The sequence below is a fragment of the Stenella coeruleoalba genome, assembly GCF_951394435.1.
Source record: "Stenella coeruleoalba genome assembly, chromosome: 7".
Classification (NCBI taxonomy): Eukaryota; Metazoa; Chordata; class Mammalia; order Artiodactyla; family Delphinidae; genus Stenella; species Stenella coeruleoalba.
Window position 1 is genome coordinate 40,650,504 of NC_137153.1, and position 14,763 is coordinate 40,665,266.

Here is a 14,763-nt window from a genome sequence, read left to right on the forward strand (position 1 = left end):
AGTGAAGGCCCACGTACCGCAAAAAAAAAAAAAAGGATTACAGAAGAAGATGAAGAAAGAAGACATTCTATTTTTCTCCTTTTCATTAGACAAGAAAACCAAATGTTTCCACACTTGGGGAGGGGAGGCACTGAGCAGGAAGACAGGAAAAGTTTCAACATTATGCAACCACTGAAGAATCAATTTAAACTACCCAACTTGATAACACTTAGTTTAGAAGAGGTTAATGGCTGTCTTTTATTGAAGAGGAATGAGCTTTGTTAAATGTATCGATAGTGCAAATATTAATAACTGAAGCATAAATCTTTCCCACTATCCCATTAGACTTACTGTATCATATACACGATGAAGAATTTAATGCTTCTGCTTTTATATATAGGAGCCAATAGCAGAATCCCTCCCAAATCTAGACGGCTGGGTCCCTGAAAAGTCTTCCTGGCAGGAGAATTCCCAGCTGTAACAGTAACCTTACAAGAAAATCAGGGCTGAAGGAATAGGTGGAGGGAATCTTTATTAAATATTTTTGTATTTACTAACAAACAATGATAAAGCCAGCATATTGCAGTCAATAATGACATTTTTACACACCTTAAATTAGTAATAACGGCCTCTATACAGTTACCCTTCATTGCCTTTCTCTTGATTCCATTAAGATGTTCATTAAGATCTCCTTTCCTCAAGTTTCAAAGGGATGCTAGTGAATCCACTTTATCTTTACAGGTAAACTACAAGCTAAGAGGCGGCTTTTCCTGTCTTTCGTTTTTCCAGCGAAATGCCTTTCAACCATTCAGATTTCACAACTCAGAGATGTGGCTGCCGCAATCCCTCACCCCACCCAAATGCCTTACTGCTTGGTCCCCCAGATGCAGGGATTCATTTTCAGTAGAGAACATCTTATAATACCGAATTGACTTGTGCATCCCAGAATTATGGCCCTGATGTCAGTATACTCCTTCCCCCTCCTACCTCCTTGCCATACCAGAATAGTCCACCTTGAGACCTAGCTTTCCTTTCCCTCAGTTTCCTTCTGCCTCACTGCAAACACTCCAGCTTTACTTCCTGTGATGGTTAGTTTTATATGGCAACTTGGCTGGGCTATGGTACCCAGTTACTCATTTAAACGCCAATCTAGGTGTTGCTGTGAAGATGATTTTGTAGACATCTGTAATCAGTAGACTTAAGTAAAAAAGACCACCCACAATAATGTGGGGGGGTCTCATCCAATCAGTTGAAGGCCTTGAGAGCGAAAACTAAGGTTTCCCAGAGAAGAAGACATTACCGTCAGCTTCTGCCTGATTTTCTAAGCTGCCGGCCTGGACTGCAGATTTCAGATTTCAAACTTACCAGTCCTTACCCCACAACTGCATGAGCCAATTTGAGAAGGCTCCCAGAGAAGCGACATAGACAAAGACAGAGACAGAGAGACAGAGAAAGAGCAAACCAGTTCTATGTCTCTGGAAAGCCCTGACTAATGCACACCCCCTTCCTACCTTCCCTATTCCTACTACTGCTAATTATCTCAAAACAAAAGACTCACAAGTCACTCATCTTACAAGTGGATCTCACGGTCATTCCATGGTAAATTTTACACACTAGTATTTCATAGAAGAGGAACTTAGAGTTGTGTGAAGACGGCTATAATTTTCAAGGCAGCTTCTGAAAAAGATTCTTCGCTTGGCCAAACTTTAGTCAGGCTCCTGAACCTTCTCCTGGGTCCATATGTGCACCTCCTTGTAAAAATCTAGTTTTAGAAAGAACCCTGCTAAAGAGTTTACCCAGGACCTCCCCCCACCCTCAATATCTGATCCCCCTCCACCATCCTCCAGGTGATGTCTGCTCACCCTGGCCTGTCTTCAGCAAAGAATCCTGTTAGGTCAGTTTAGCCAGAATTCCCCTTACCCTTAATGTTTCCTCTTAGTATTCCATGCACTGACCTCTACCCTGCTCCTTAGCTATGAATTCCCACTTGTCCAGACTGTATTCAGAGATGAGCCTAATGTCTCTCCCCGACTGTGAAATCCCATTGCAGTGAGTCCCTGTACCTATTGCGATGGTCCTGAAGTAAGCCTGCCTTAACATCTTTAATGAGCATCATTATTTTTTTCTTTAATAGTTCCAGTTAGAAAAAAATTGCCCTGTCACTTGATTGGATTGTAAGCCAACATGGATTTGTGTTACTCACAAGACACAAGAAAGGGTGGCATTTCATCCAGAAACTTGTTTTCTCCCTCCAAAGCCGAGCACATCTGGGGAACCCAAATCAGCTTCCTCAATCCAAAGAATCGTGGGAAACCCAGGCGCAGCTCCAGGACACACTGGGACAGGCCTGACTGCACCAGCGCTGAGCTGGTGCTTCTGAAACTTCACCCCACACTGTTACATTTGCAACAGAACTACTCGGGATTCCTAAGGACGTTCTGCTAGATGTCAGCCTAGGACCAGGTCAGACATGTGGGACTACTTCCCACGAGAATGACCAGTTGCCAAGCACATCTCCAACTTGCTCTCAGAAATCTGCATAACATGTGGCTGAATTTTCTCCCCTTTGAAGGGAAAAAAAATTAAGATTTTTGAAATCTAAAACCCTACTCAGAAGTTAACATATATCCTGTAGGGATGAAAGAAAATAACCCAGAAGTTTCATACTGCTTGAGATTCAAGCATTTATCAAACAGTTATTTTTCTATTTCTAAGAAAGTTTTTTTTGAAAGAATTTTCAAAATTCTTAAGGCTTCTAATTGGAAGAAAAAGGGTAACATAAAGCTTAGCTTATTTCCAACAGAAGAATGTCTACAAACAATCATTATTACTGGGATGGGTGGTTATTGATTTGAAAACTCACCAATAAGATATACAATGAGAACACTCCACTTTCCACGTCACTTTTCAGGACTTATGACCAGAAACTGTCATTAGTGTCCTTCATAGGAAGAACCACTGGCCAACCCCAGTTGACTAAAGGATCCTCTGTAGATCTGGACAAACTAAATCCTAGAGCCAGTGATCAATGAATAATGAAGGAAGATTTTTTTTTTAAGTTTCTCAGGTCATTGGTGAGAACAAAATATCACAGAGAAACAGGGCAGAGGTATCCTGTAACCTCTTAGTCCCCTGAGGAAAAGACCATCTACAACAGTTACCAGCTGCCCCTTTACCAGGGTCCCGAAAGCACCCAAAACTCCAACACCATCCCACTTGAGGTCACTGACCTCTGCAGGCCTAGACAAATGGGGTTTCCTGCCCAGTGCTGATGTCATCCCTGGTGGGGAGGGCAGATCTTTACCCCACATCCTGTGACTACTGTGGTTCTATAGGAAAAGGAGACACAAGATTCCAACAGACACTGTCCTGCAGAGTGCTAAGCCTCAGATCTCATGCTCCGTTTACCTCCTGATTCATCAGCAACTGGAAGAATCTCAATTAGAAACAGCTGAAGAATGCAGGGATATCCCACCATGCAGGGATAAATGCAATCTCATGTTTGCAAAGCCCCGGGGTTTTGGCAACGCACGTAGAATGATTTATTTGAATAATTACTATGAGTGAAACATTATACTTTATTAGATAAACATGAATGAGTCAAGGTCCCCAACCTCAGGGGGCTTATATCTGATGGGGAAGGCTGGCAAGTTCAGAGCTAAAAAGTGGTGGGTGACATTTGCTTAATTGAGGAAGACAATCCTACAGAAACCCACAGGCGGAAACAATTAATTGCAACTAGGAAAATTGAAATAGCTGTCTAATAAATTAACATGAATTTGGGTGGTTTCCCCTAGAAGCGCAAAGGAAATTTAGGGGATACTTGGAATTAAGGGAAGAAAAAATATGGAGAGAAGTGACACAAAAGGGAGAATGACCCCCAGCAACATGGCAGCAGGCAAAGGCCCCTGGAAAAAGAAGACTTGTTCTGGGTTTATAGACTGAGCTGTCTTCCCCATCTATTTTTCTTAAGCCTTCAGTGTAAGTCTGTAACACACGAGAGTCCTCTATAGAGTGCTTGGGGACAAAAAAAAGAAAGGGACTGGGTCAATGCTTGGGATCAGTGAGACAAACAGAGCCCTTTTTCCTCCAAGATATATAAATGTTGGAAACTGTATTTGGAGGATTGTGCTTGAATATTAAAGAAACAGAGACCAGAGGACTTGGCAATATTTGGGTTTCACACATAAAAATGGTAAAGCAATAAATTTAAAAATGACAGCGGGAGTGTAAAGGAAGGAAATGACTTTCACGTTCTATGACCCTGAGCCAGTCCAATCGGTATTCATGCTTTCTCTCACTGTCCTGTTGTTAACTCATTCTGGTCCCTCGGACTAAAATATCTTCTTAAGGTGCGTCCAAATGCTACCTCCTTCAGGAAGTCTCTCTGCCTCTTCCAGGCCGACTTAGGCACTCCTCCTAAGCTCTCATGCACTTACCTCAATTAATCCCATTCTCACTGGCTAAAAAATGCTTAGTCACTGGAAGGTCTCCCAATTAAACAGAAAACTAGACTCAAGAATAGGAGCTGGGGCTTCCCTGGTGGCACAGTGGTTAAGAATCTGCCTGCCAACGCAGGCGTTGGCAGTGGATACGGGTTCAAGCCCTGGTCCGGGAAGATCCCACATGCCGCGGAGCAACTAAGCCCCTGCACCACAACTACTGAGCCTGCGCTCTAGAGCCCGGGAGCCACAACTACTGAAGCCCAGGCACCTAGAGCCCTTGCTCCGCAGCAAGAGAAGCCACCGCAGTAAGAAGCCCACGCACTGCAATGAAGAGTAGCCCCCACTCGCCACAAATAGACAAAGTCGGCGCACAGCAACGAAGACCTAACTCAGCCAAAAGTAAATAATTTTTTTAATTAAAAAAAAAGAATAGGCGCTGCATGTCTCTGTGTGACCTCAGTGTCCAACACAGCAGCTGGCCCATAATTGGTGCTTAATCAAAGTTTCTGAAAAAAGGAGACGAAAGAGGAAGATTTCAACTGGAATGTAAAGGACAGTTATGATGTGATTAAAAGGAAGGAGGGACATAAGAGGAATGGCCTGGTTAAATATGGTGGCCTGAATAAATGCATTTACCTCTGCTCTCTTCTGAAATGCCACTGAAATGCAAAAAATTTAAGGAATTCGAGGAATGTTTTTCATATCAAGTCACAAGACCAATATTTTGGGGAAATGGGAAGTAGAGGAGGAGTTAATGTAGCTGTAAAGGATGAAGACCAAGTGCCTAGAGAGGGAGACTCCAAAGAGCAGTAGAAATGCATGCCTTGGGAGAGACTGGATACAGGCCCAACGAATCATGGGTCCGAAAACAGGGAAGTGGGTCAAACCTGAACACAAAGCTTCCAGAGCTACCATGCAATTCCATCAGGGTACCACCATCTCCCACGCTGGCAGGCCACTAGGGGATTGTTCTCTGGAGATTTTGAACGAGATTCTCTAGATCTTCTGGACATGCTATATCCTTCTTTGATATACTACATATTAAATAAATGTGTACCATATCCTTCCAGCTCCCTTATGCCAGGCCTGTCAACAACTCCGACCCTAGATCTTGAGGTTCCACCAGTGGAAAAGTCCAGTTTAGGGCCTGATAACCAGTATTGGTAAGTTGACTCTGCACACAGAACTTTTAATAAACTTTCTAGTGACTCATTATTAAATAAAAAGTTTTAAAAGCCATTACTTTCACTTTATTTCCCCTTTAACTACAATCTAATTTATTTATACCCTGCAGGTGCCCAGTGTTAGTTTTAAAATGTAAAGACTATAGCCAAACAGAGAAAATGTCTAGAGGAAACCAAAAAAGCCAAATCCAAAACGATTTAGTGTGGGTCAAGCCCCCACAGAGAGAAGCACAGAACTAGAGACCCAATTAGAGCAGAAGGGAGTCAGGTTTTCAATAGAGAGGCTATTGTAATTAAAAATCAGAGTTTACTTTCTAAAGAAGCTCAGATAACCCTTACAGATGTCAGAATGAGGCTGCATCAAAGATCTGTCCTCCTCTAATTCTTAATAAGATAGAAAAAATTAATAAAATAAAATAATTTTTTAATTAAAAAAAAATTTTACCCAAATTCTAATCAAGGAAAGGTGATGTGACTTTTTGTCCTAAATTTGAAAAGTGGCAGTAAATGAAAGAAATGGGAGATTCTCAATAGACTTGGCGGGGGGGGGGGGCGTCTCTTGGATAGATTGGGGGAAAAATTCCCAGTTCTCTACTTCCTCCCATTTATAGACTTTTCCATCCTTGTCCTTTGCCATGTGATGCTGCTGACTGCCCACTGGGGTTAGATTTGGCCATAGGATATGTTAGCAGTCATGATGCAAACAGAGGCTTTAAATGTGCTTGTGTGACTCGACTTAGCTTTTTAGGCTGTGATCCCACCAGGTAGCAGCCCCTTTCCATCTTGCTCCCCAGAGTGAAGATACGGAGCATCTCTGAAGCAGACAGGGAGCATGGAGTCCAGTCAATGCAGCCAAACCCAGCCTAGATCAGACAAACCAGAGCTACTGGCAGACTCCTGAGCATGAAAATAAGCATTTGTTTTGTAAGGCACTGAGATTTTACAGTTGTTTATTGCACAAGAAAATACTATTATAGGCTCCTAACTTAATCCCCCTCTCTTAGAAACAATCCTGAGGGATGAAGATGTGTAGACAAAATCCTCCAATGTGTACTGTATACACACTAATTTGGAGAGAAGCATATTGAGTAGATGTACAGGCAGCCCAGGAAAATGCAGGGAGGAAATCCTCCAGAGGAGAAGCATTTACCTCCCATTACAAGAGGTCAGGATCTCAGAAGAGGCAAGAAAATCACCAGAGCTAAATTAAGGGAACTCTAAAGCCTGGGGCTTCCATGTTCCTTGGGAGTAGAATAGACGTAGGCAGAGTAGACCCTGGTGTAGGACAAGCCCAGGGCTCCAAGAAAGGACTCACTGCCCCAGCAGAACATTCCTCCACAGCCCCAGCCATACACCTGTGGACAAAGAATGCCACCTGCCACATCAGCAAACAACCCATGTTGCAGCCATCAAGTCATCAGCTACTACAGCTGCCCAGCTGGTGAGCCCTGAGGGAACTCGGGATGGAGACAAATAGGCTACTCACCACCAGGCCATCAGCCACTGTAGTTGCCCCCACGTGTGCACCCCGAGGGGATTCAGGATGGGAAAGCACAGGATACTGGCCTTAGACAGTTAAGGTGCATATCAAAGGAATGATGTCAATGAGCCCAGACTCTTTCATCTCCCCATACACAGAAAAGCACTAAATTCATTAACTTGAGATGTCCGGTTTTCTTTAATTAACAGTAATCTTTTGATGTTCCGACTACCTGGGTTTTGTTGCAAAAACTCCTATGTATCCTGGTTCCTCCCTTAGCTCCTCAGAGCATCCCTCAGGGCTGAGAGGCTGCCTGCCACCCACCTCCCCTCCACAGGGTGAAGTCCTCAGAAAGTCCACAAATAAAACATAATTCTCAACTTTTAGGTTGTGCATTTTTTTTCAGTTGACACACAACTTCACATGTCCTGGTAATGTCAAAGTAACAAGAGTACATGGAAAACAATATTCAGTCTTCAGACTGCAAGTCAGAAAGACAAATAGGTGTTAGATAAATAGAGAGTTAGGGAGAATTCATGTATAATACATTATATGGACCAGAAAGTGGGCAGAGCTGTCTAAGCTAGATCAAGATCAAAAGAAATGGTATGGCAGCCAAGCAAACACTAAAGCACAAGAAAAAACAAAGAAATAAAGAGGGAGAAATAGAGACAAGGAGGAAGTAAGAAAGGGAGGGGAGAGGCAAATAAAGGGTATAATCAGAAAGAAGGAAAGAATATAATCCACAGAAGACAAGACAAATTCCCTGTGAGTGCTTCTTGCTACAAAAGAATATAAGAAGAACATGAATTCAGTAAAGCACTAACTCAAAGTGAAAATGAAGAGGTAGTGGAGTGAAATGAAAAGGGAGATTGTGGAACTAAGGAAACAAAGTAGGGATCAAAATAACATCATTATAGAAATAGTAAGCAGAAACAGTGACTGACATGGAATTATTGGCATAGACTGACAAATTGCTGACATAGAATGAAGGCTTGGGTTAATCATAGTATAGAAGGGTAGAAAGTTTTCCTCGACCCTCTTAGGTCCCTGGCTGGGTCTGAAAATTAAACTGACAAAGACAGATTAACAAGAGAAAAGCATACAAGTTTTATTGAATTTTTACATGTACATGGGAGACTTCACAAGACACCCAAAGAAATAACCAAAGCAGGAAGCTTTTATGTCTTCTAGACAAAGAAACAATACATTTGTGAAGAATTGACAAGAGAAAGGGATTTGAGCTAGGAGTAGCCTAACTAGGGCTAGTTAGTCCTTCTCTTCCTTAACTAGGAAGATAAAAGTTAGTTTACCAAGGTTTGTCTGCAGGATCCTCAGGTTGGTCTCTGGGCTAAGTTTCTGTCTCCAGTTATAGGAGACTTTATTTCCCACCTTTAGGCAGAAAAGGGGAAGCTTCCTCTGCATTTACTACTTCTCGATTGCTTTCATCTCAAAATAATTTTTATGTCAAAGAGGCATATTTTGGGGTGACATATTCTGGTTTCCTTCAATAGCAAATGAAAGCAAAAGTGTAAAAGCAATTGAGAGGATACACAGGAACAAAGACAATAATTGATGTCCATAAGATAAAGAATTCAATGAAGGCAACAGAGAAGATAGTAAAAAACAAAATAGAAAAAAATTTTCACAACACAAAAGAAGAACTAAACCTGAAGTTCAAAGGGGGCACACAACTGACAGGATACTGTGACATTCTCAAGAAGATATTAATTCCAACAGTAAAGAAGGATTCCTTCAGGCATGGGGAGCGAGATACCCAAAGGGATGTGAACAAAGCTGTGCTCAGGCTTCCAAAAAACAATATTCAATGCCAGAAGCCAAGGAGCAATGCCTATAATATTCTCAGGCCTGGAGAGATTACCACAAGTGTGACAGATACAGCCAAATAATCCTCCAGCATGAACACAGAGATACATGTTTTCCAACAGAAAATAACAGAAGAAATGTAGCACCCAACAGCACAGCGGGGAGGAAAAAGTGGGATTCTGGACCACAAAATACAATCAGACAAAAGAGTGGAGAAGCTGTGATTTTAAAATTATACAACACTTGACAGAAAGTGTAACCCGGGAACTTTGCAACTAGACAATTTGCCCTTCGAGTATGATGCTAAGGGGTGAACTGGGGAATAAAATTCCTATAAGTTCTTCTTGAAAAATATTACTTATAAATAAATCCAACTCAATAAAAGAAAGAACAACATTTAAAAAAAAAGACACATACGTGGAGAAACCTTGATCAAAAAAAAATTAGTGGTAAGCATTAGCCCATCTATTTAAGCATCTAAGACTAAAGACCAAGGTAATTGTGGTTACAGAACAGGATGTAAATCATCAGCTTTGACAATTTAAAACAATCAAATAAGTAATGAGAACTCAGAGCAGCAGAAGTAGAAGAATGCACCTTTCCTCATGGGTCACAGTAGGGAGTCCACTGCTCCATCCAAAACTGAAAACTGAAATTTAAAAAAGCAAAACGATCCCCAACCTTTTCATCTTTTTTTTTCCCCTTAATTTCAGAAGCACTATTTTAGGAACTATTATCACATGTGGTGAAGAAACGTGTGTCTGATGTTCAGCAGTTCCTGCTGTTTCCCTTCACTTCTTCTGTTAAATTCAAGTAAAATTGAACTTAATATGTTTTAAATATAGCTTTCATTTTTATGAAAGTGCTTTCATTTATATAAAATTAGTTCTCTCCCTTTTCCTCTATGGATATATTCACAAAGACACATGTAAGAAGGAAAATATATATACATTTGGGAAGTGATGTGTACCTAATACAAATGAGGGTTATTCTAGATTAGGGATTAGCAAACCACAGCCTACAAGGCCAAATCTGGCCCTAAATAAAGTTTTATTGGAACATAGTCACACCTCTTCATTTACATGTTATCTATGGCTGCTTTTCTGCTACAAGGGCAGAATTCAGTTGTAATAACAGAGACCATTGGGCCTCCAAAAGTGAAAATATTTACCATCTACATATCTGCAGAAAGTTTGGTGATCCCTGCATATAGATGGTGAGATTTGGGGGTGTGACGTGTTTTTTGGGTTTTTACCTTTTTTGTTATTTGTTGTATTGCATAGAATTTTCAATAAGTATTGTAATTTTTAATAAACCAATGAAACTACTTTGTATTTTAAAAATAACACCCTTCACTTGTGAGGTTTAGGCTAAATGACCTTCTGGCTCACCTGGAGCTTCATGCCCTTCTGTCTGAGAGACTGGTGTTTCCACAGAGAAGACTCAACATACGGCTGGCTGTCAGCTACGGGAATCTGGGCCAGTCTGTCAGGTCCCCATCTGAAGAAGGCAGCTGTGAGACAGGAGGGAAGGGGGCAGGACACAGCCTTTAAAAGAATGACATAGCCGTTGAAGATATGACAAAAAGTCAGAACTAACTAAAAAATAATTATTAACTAACTAACCAATATGGCAGAAGATTCAACCTCCAGTAGACCTCATTATATGCTCGTTGTAATACATTAGCATATGCTAAATGACACACCCACAGGTGCGATGACAGTTCCGAGGCCGACCATAAAAGGCCAAAATGTGGCCCAATTCCTGGAAATCCCCACCTCTCCTCCAAAATGGTTGGAATAATCCTCCCACTTGTTAGCCTATGAAATTACCCAGCCCACAAAAACTAACCACCCCATATTTCAGGGCCACTCTCGCCTTCTGAGATGGACTACATTCTGTCTATGGAATGTGTATCTCTCTAAATAAATCCACTGCTTACCTATCACTTTGTCTCTCACTGAATTCTTTCTGTGACAAGACATAAAGAACTTGAGCTTCATTAAGTCCTGAGACCAGGTGGGCAACTTCAATTAAAAGACAGTGAGTGAAGGAGGAAACGTTTCCACACACTAGGGAGCCCCTTCACGGGCGGAGACTGCGGGTGGCGGAGGGGGAAGGCTTCGGGGCCGCGGACGAGAGCACAGCAACAGCGCTGCGAAGGGCAAAGCGGTGAGATTCCCGCACAGAGGATCGGTGCCGAACAGCACTCACCAGGCCGAGAGGCTTGTCTGCTCACCCGCTGGGGCGGGCGGGGCTGGGAGCTGAGGCTCGGGCTTCGGTCGGAGCGCCAGGCGAGGACTGGAGTGGGCGGCATAAACACAGCCTGCAGGGGGTTGGTGCACCACGGCTAGCCAGGAGGGAGTCCAGGGAAAAGTCTGGGCCTGCCGAAGAGGCAAGAGACTTTTTCTTCCCTCTTTGTTTCCTGGTGCGCGAGGAGAGGGGATTAAGAGCGCTGCTTAAAGGAGCTCCAGAGACAGGCGCGAGCTGCGGCTAAAAGCGCGGACTCCAGAGACGGGCATGAGACGCTAAGGCTGCTGCTGCCGCCACCAAGGGGCCTGTGTGCGAGCACAGGTCACTCTCCACACCCCTCTTCCGCGGAGCCTGTGCAGCCCGCCACTGCCAGGGTCCCGGCATCCAGGGACAACTTCCGCCGGAAGAATGCACGGCGGCCTCAGGCTGGCGCAACGTCTCGCCGGCCTCTGCCGCCGCAGGCCCGCCCCGCACTCCGTGCCCCTCCCTCCCGCCCCGCCTGAGTGAGCCAGAGCTCCCGAATCAGCGGCTCCTTTAACCCTCCGTTGTCTGAGCGAAGAACAGACCCCCTCCGGCGACCTACACGCAGAGGCGGGGCCAAATCCAAAGCTGAGCCCCTGGGAGCTGTGAGAACAAAGAAGAGAAAGGGAAATCTCTCCCAGCAGCCTCAGAAGCAGCGGATTAAAGCTCCACAATCAACTTGATGTACCCTGCATCTGTGGAATACATGAATAGACAACCAATCATCCCAAATTAAGGATGTGGACTTTGAGAGCAAGATTATTTCTTTCCCTTTTCCTCTTTTTGTGAGTGTGTATGTGTATGCTTAGGTTTGAGATTTTGTCTGTATAGCTTTGCTTCCACCATTGGTCCTAGGGTTCTATCCGTCCGTTTTCTTTTTTAAAATTTTTTTCTTTTTTTCTCTTAATAATTATTTTTTTATTTTAATAACTTTATTATATTTTATCTTATTTTATTTTACTTTATCTTCTTTCTTTTTTCCTTCCTTCCCTCCTTCCTTCCTTCCTCCCTCCCTCCCTCCCTCCTTTCTTTCTTTCTTTCTTTCTTTCTTTCTTTCTTTCTTTCTTTCTTTCTTTCTTTCTTTCTTCTTCTACTACTTCTTTCTTTCTACTTTTTCTCCCTTTTATGCTGAGCCGTGTGGATGAAAGGCTCTTGGTGCTGCAGCCAGGAGTCAGTGCTGTGCCTCTGAGGTGGGAGAGCCAACTTCAGGACACTGGTCCACAAGAGACCTCCCAGCTCCACATAATATCAAATGGCGAAAATCTCCCAGAGATCTCCATCTCAACACCAGCACCCAGCTTCACTCAACGACCAGCAAGCTACAGTGCTGGACGTACTATGCCAAACAACTAGCAAGACAGGAACACAACCCCACCCATTAGCAGAGAGACTACCTAAAATCATAATAAGTCCACAGACACCCCAAAACACACCACCACACGTGGAACTGCCCACCAGAAAGACTAGATCCAGCCTCATCCACCAGAACACAGGCACTAGTCCCATCCACCAGGAAGCCTACACAACCCACTGAACCAACCTTAGCCACTGGGGACAGTCACCAAAAACAACAGGAACTATGAACCTGCAGCCTGAAAAAAGGAGACCCCAAACACAGATAAGCAAAATGAGAAGACAGAAAAACACAAAGCAGATGAAGGAGCAAGATAAAAACCCACCAGACCTAACAAATGAGGAGGAAATAGGCAGTCTACCTGAAAAAGAATTCAGAATAATGATAGTAAAGATGATCCAAAATCTTGGAAATAGAATAGACAAAATGCAAGAAACATTTGACAAGGACCTAGAAGAACTAAAGATGAAACAAACACTGATGAACAACACAATAAATGAAATGAAAAATACTCTAGATGGGATCAATAGCAGAATAACTGAGGCAGAAGAATGGATAAGTGACCTGGAAGGTAAAATAGTGGAAATAACTACTGCAGAGCCGAATAAAGAAAAAAGAATGAAAACAACTGAGGACAGTCTCAGAGACCTCTGGGACAACATTAAACGCACCAACATTCAAATTATAGGGGTTCCAGAAGAAGAAGAGAAAAAGAAAGGGACTGAGAAAATATTTGAAGAGATTATAGTTGAAAACATCCCTAATATGGGAAAGGAAATAGTTAATCAAGTCCAGGAAGCACAGAGAGTCCCATACAGGAAAAATCCAAGGAGTAACACACCAAGACACATATTAATCAAACTGTCAAAAATTAAATACAAAGAAAACATATTAAAAGTAGCAAGGGAAAAAAAACAAATAACACACAAGGGAATCCCCATAAGGTTAACAGCTGATCTTTCAGCAGAAACTCTGCAAGCCAGAAGGGACTGACAGGACATATTTAAAGTGATGAAGGAGAAAAACCTGCAACCAACATTACTCTGCCCAGCAAGGATCTCATTCAGATTTGATGGAGAAATTAAAACCTTTACAGACAAGCAAAAGCTGAGAGAGTTCAGCACCACCAAACGAGCTTTACAACAACTGCTAAAGGAACTTCTCTAGGCAAGAAACACAAGAGAAGGAAAAGACCTACAATAACGAGCCCAAAACAATAAAGAAAATGGGAATAGGAACATACATATCGATAATTACCTTAAATGTAAATGGACTAAATGCTCCCACCAAAAGACACAGATTGGCTGAATGGATACAAAAACAAGACCCATATATTTGCTGTCTACAAGAGACCCACTTCAGACCTAGAGACACATACAGACTGAAAGTAAGGGGATGGAAAAAGATATTTCATGCAAATGGAAACCAAAAGAAACCTGGAGTAGCAATTCTCATATCAGACAAAATAGACTTTAAAATAAAGACTATTAGAAGAGACAAAGAAGGACACTACATAATGATCAAGGGATCGATCCAAGAAGAAGATATAACAATTGGAAATATTTATGCACCCAACATAGGAGCACCTCAATACATGAGGAAAATACTAACAGCCATAAAAGGGGAAATCGACAGTAACACATTCATAGTAGGGGACTTTAACACCCCACTTTCAACAATGAACAGATCATCCAAAATGAAAATAAATACGGAAACACAAGCTTTAAATGATACAATAAACAAAATGGACTTAATTGATATTTATAGGACATTCCATCCAAAAACAACAGAATACACATTCTTCTCAAGTGCTCATGGAACAGTCTCCAGGATAGATCATATCTTGGGTCACAAATCAAGCCTTGGTAAATTTAAGAAAATTGAAATTGTATCAAGTATCTTTTCCGACCACAATGCTATGAGACTAGATATCAATTACAGGAAAACATCTGTAAAAACTACAAACACATGGAGGCTAAACAATACACTACTTAATAACGAGTGATCACTGAAGAAATCAAAGAGGAAATTAAAAAATACCTAGAAACAAATGACAATGGAGACACGACGACCCAAAATCTATGGGATGCAGCAAAAGCAGTTCTAAGAGGGAAGTTTATAGCAATACAATCCTACCTTAAGAAACAGGAAACATCGTGAATAAACAACCTAACCTTACACCTATAGCAATTAGAGAAAGAAGAACAAAAAAACCCCAAA

At 42.2% G+C, this 14,763-nt stretch overlaps 1 protein-coding gene across 6 annotated transcripts in view; it reads right to left on the bottom strand.

Annotated features, from left to right (window-relative positions):
- LOC307188659 (uncharacterized protein) overlaps positions 1-14,763 on the bottom strand; it is a 272,424-nt gene that overhangs the window by 135,775 nt on the left and 121,886 nt on the right. For 2 of the 6 annotated variants that reach the window (XR_013829034.1, XM_079926084.1), the window contains exons 1-2: positions 11,130-11,544; positions 10,307-10,428 (exon numbers count right to left, since the gene is read on the bottom strand). Coding sequence is in view for 2 of the 6 variants with exons in the window: in XM_079926084.1 (XP_079782210.1) it covers positions 10,307-10,428; positions 11,130-11,232 (225 nt within the window). In the remaining 4 variants the exon portion in view is untranslated. Of the gene's footprint in view, positions 1-6,230; positions 10,429-10,857; positions 11,545-14,763 lie in introns of those variants that run through there. The other 4 variants (XM_079926085.1, XR_013829035.1, XR_013829037.1 and 1 more) reach the window with 4 other exon arrangements.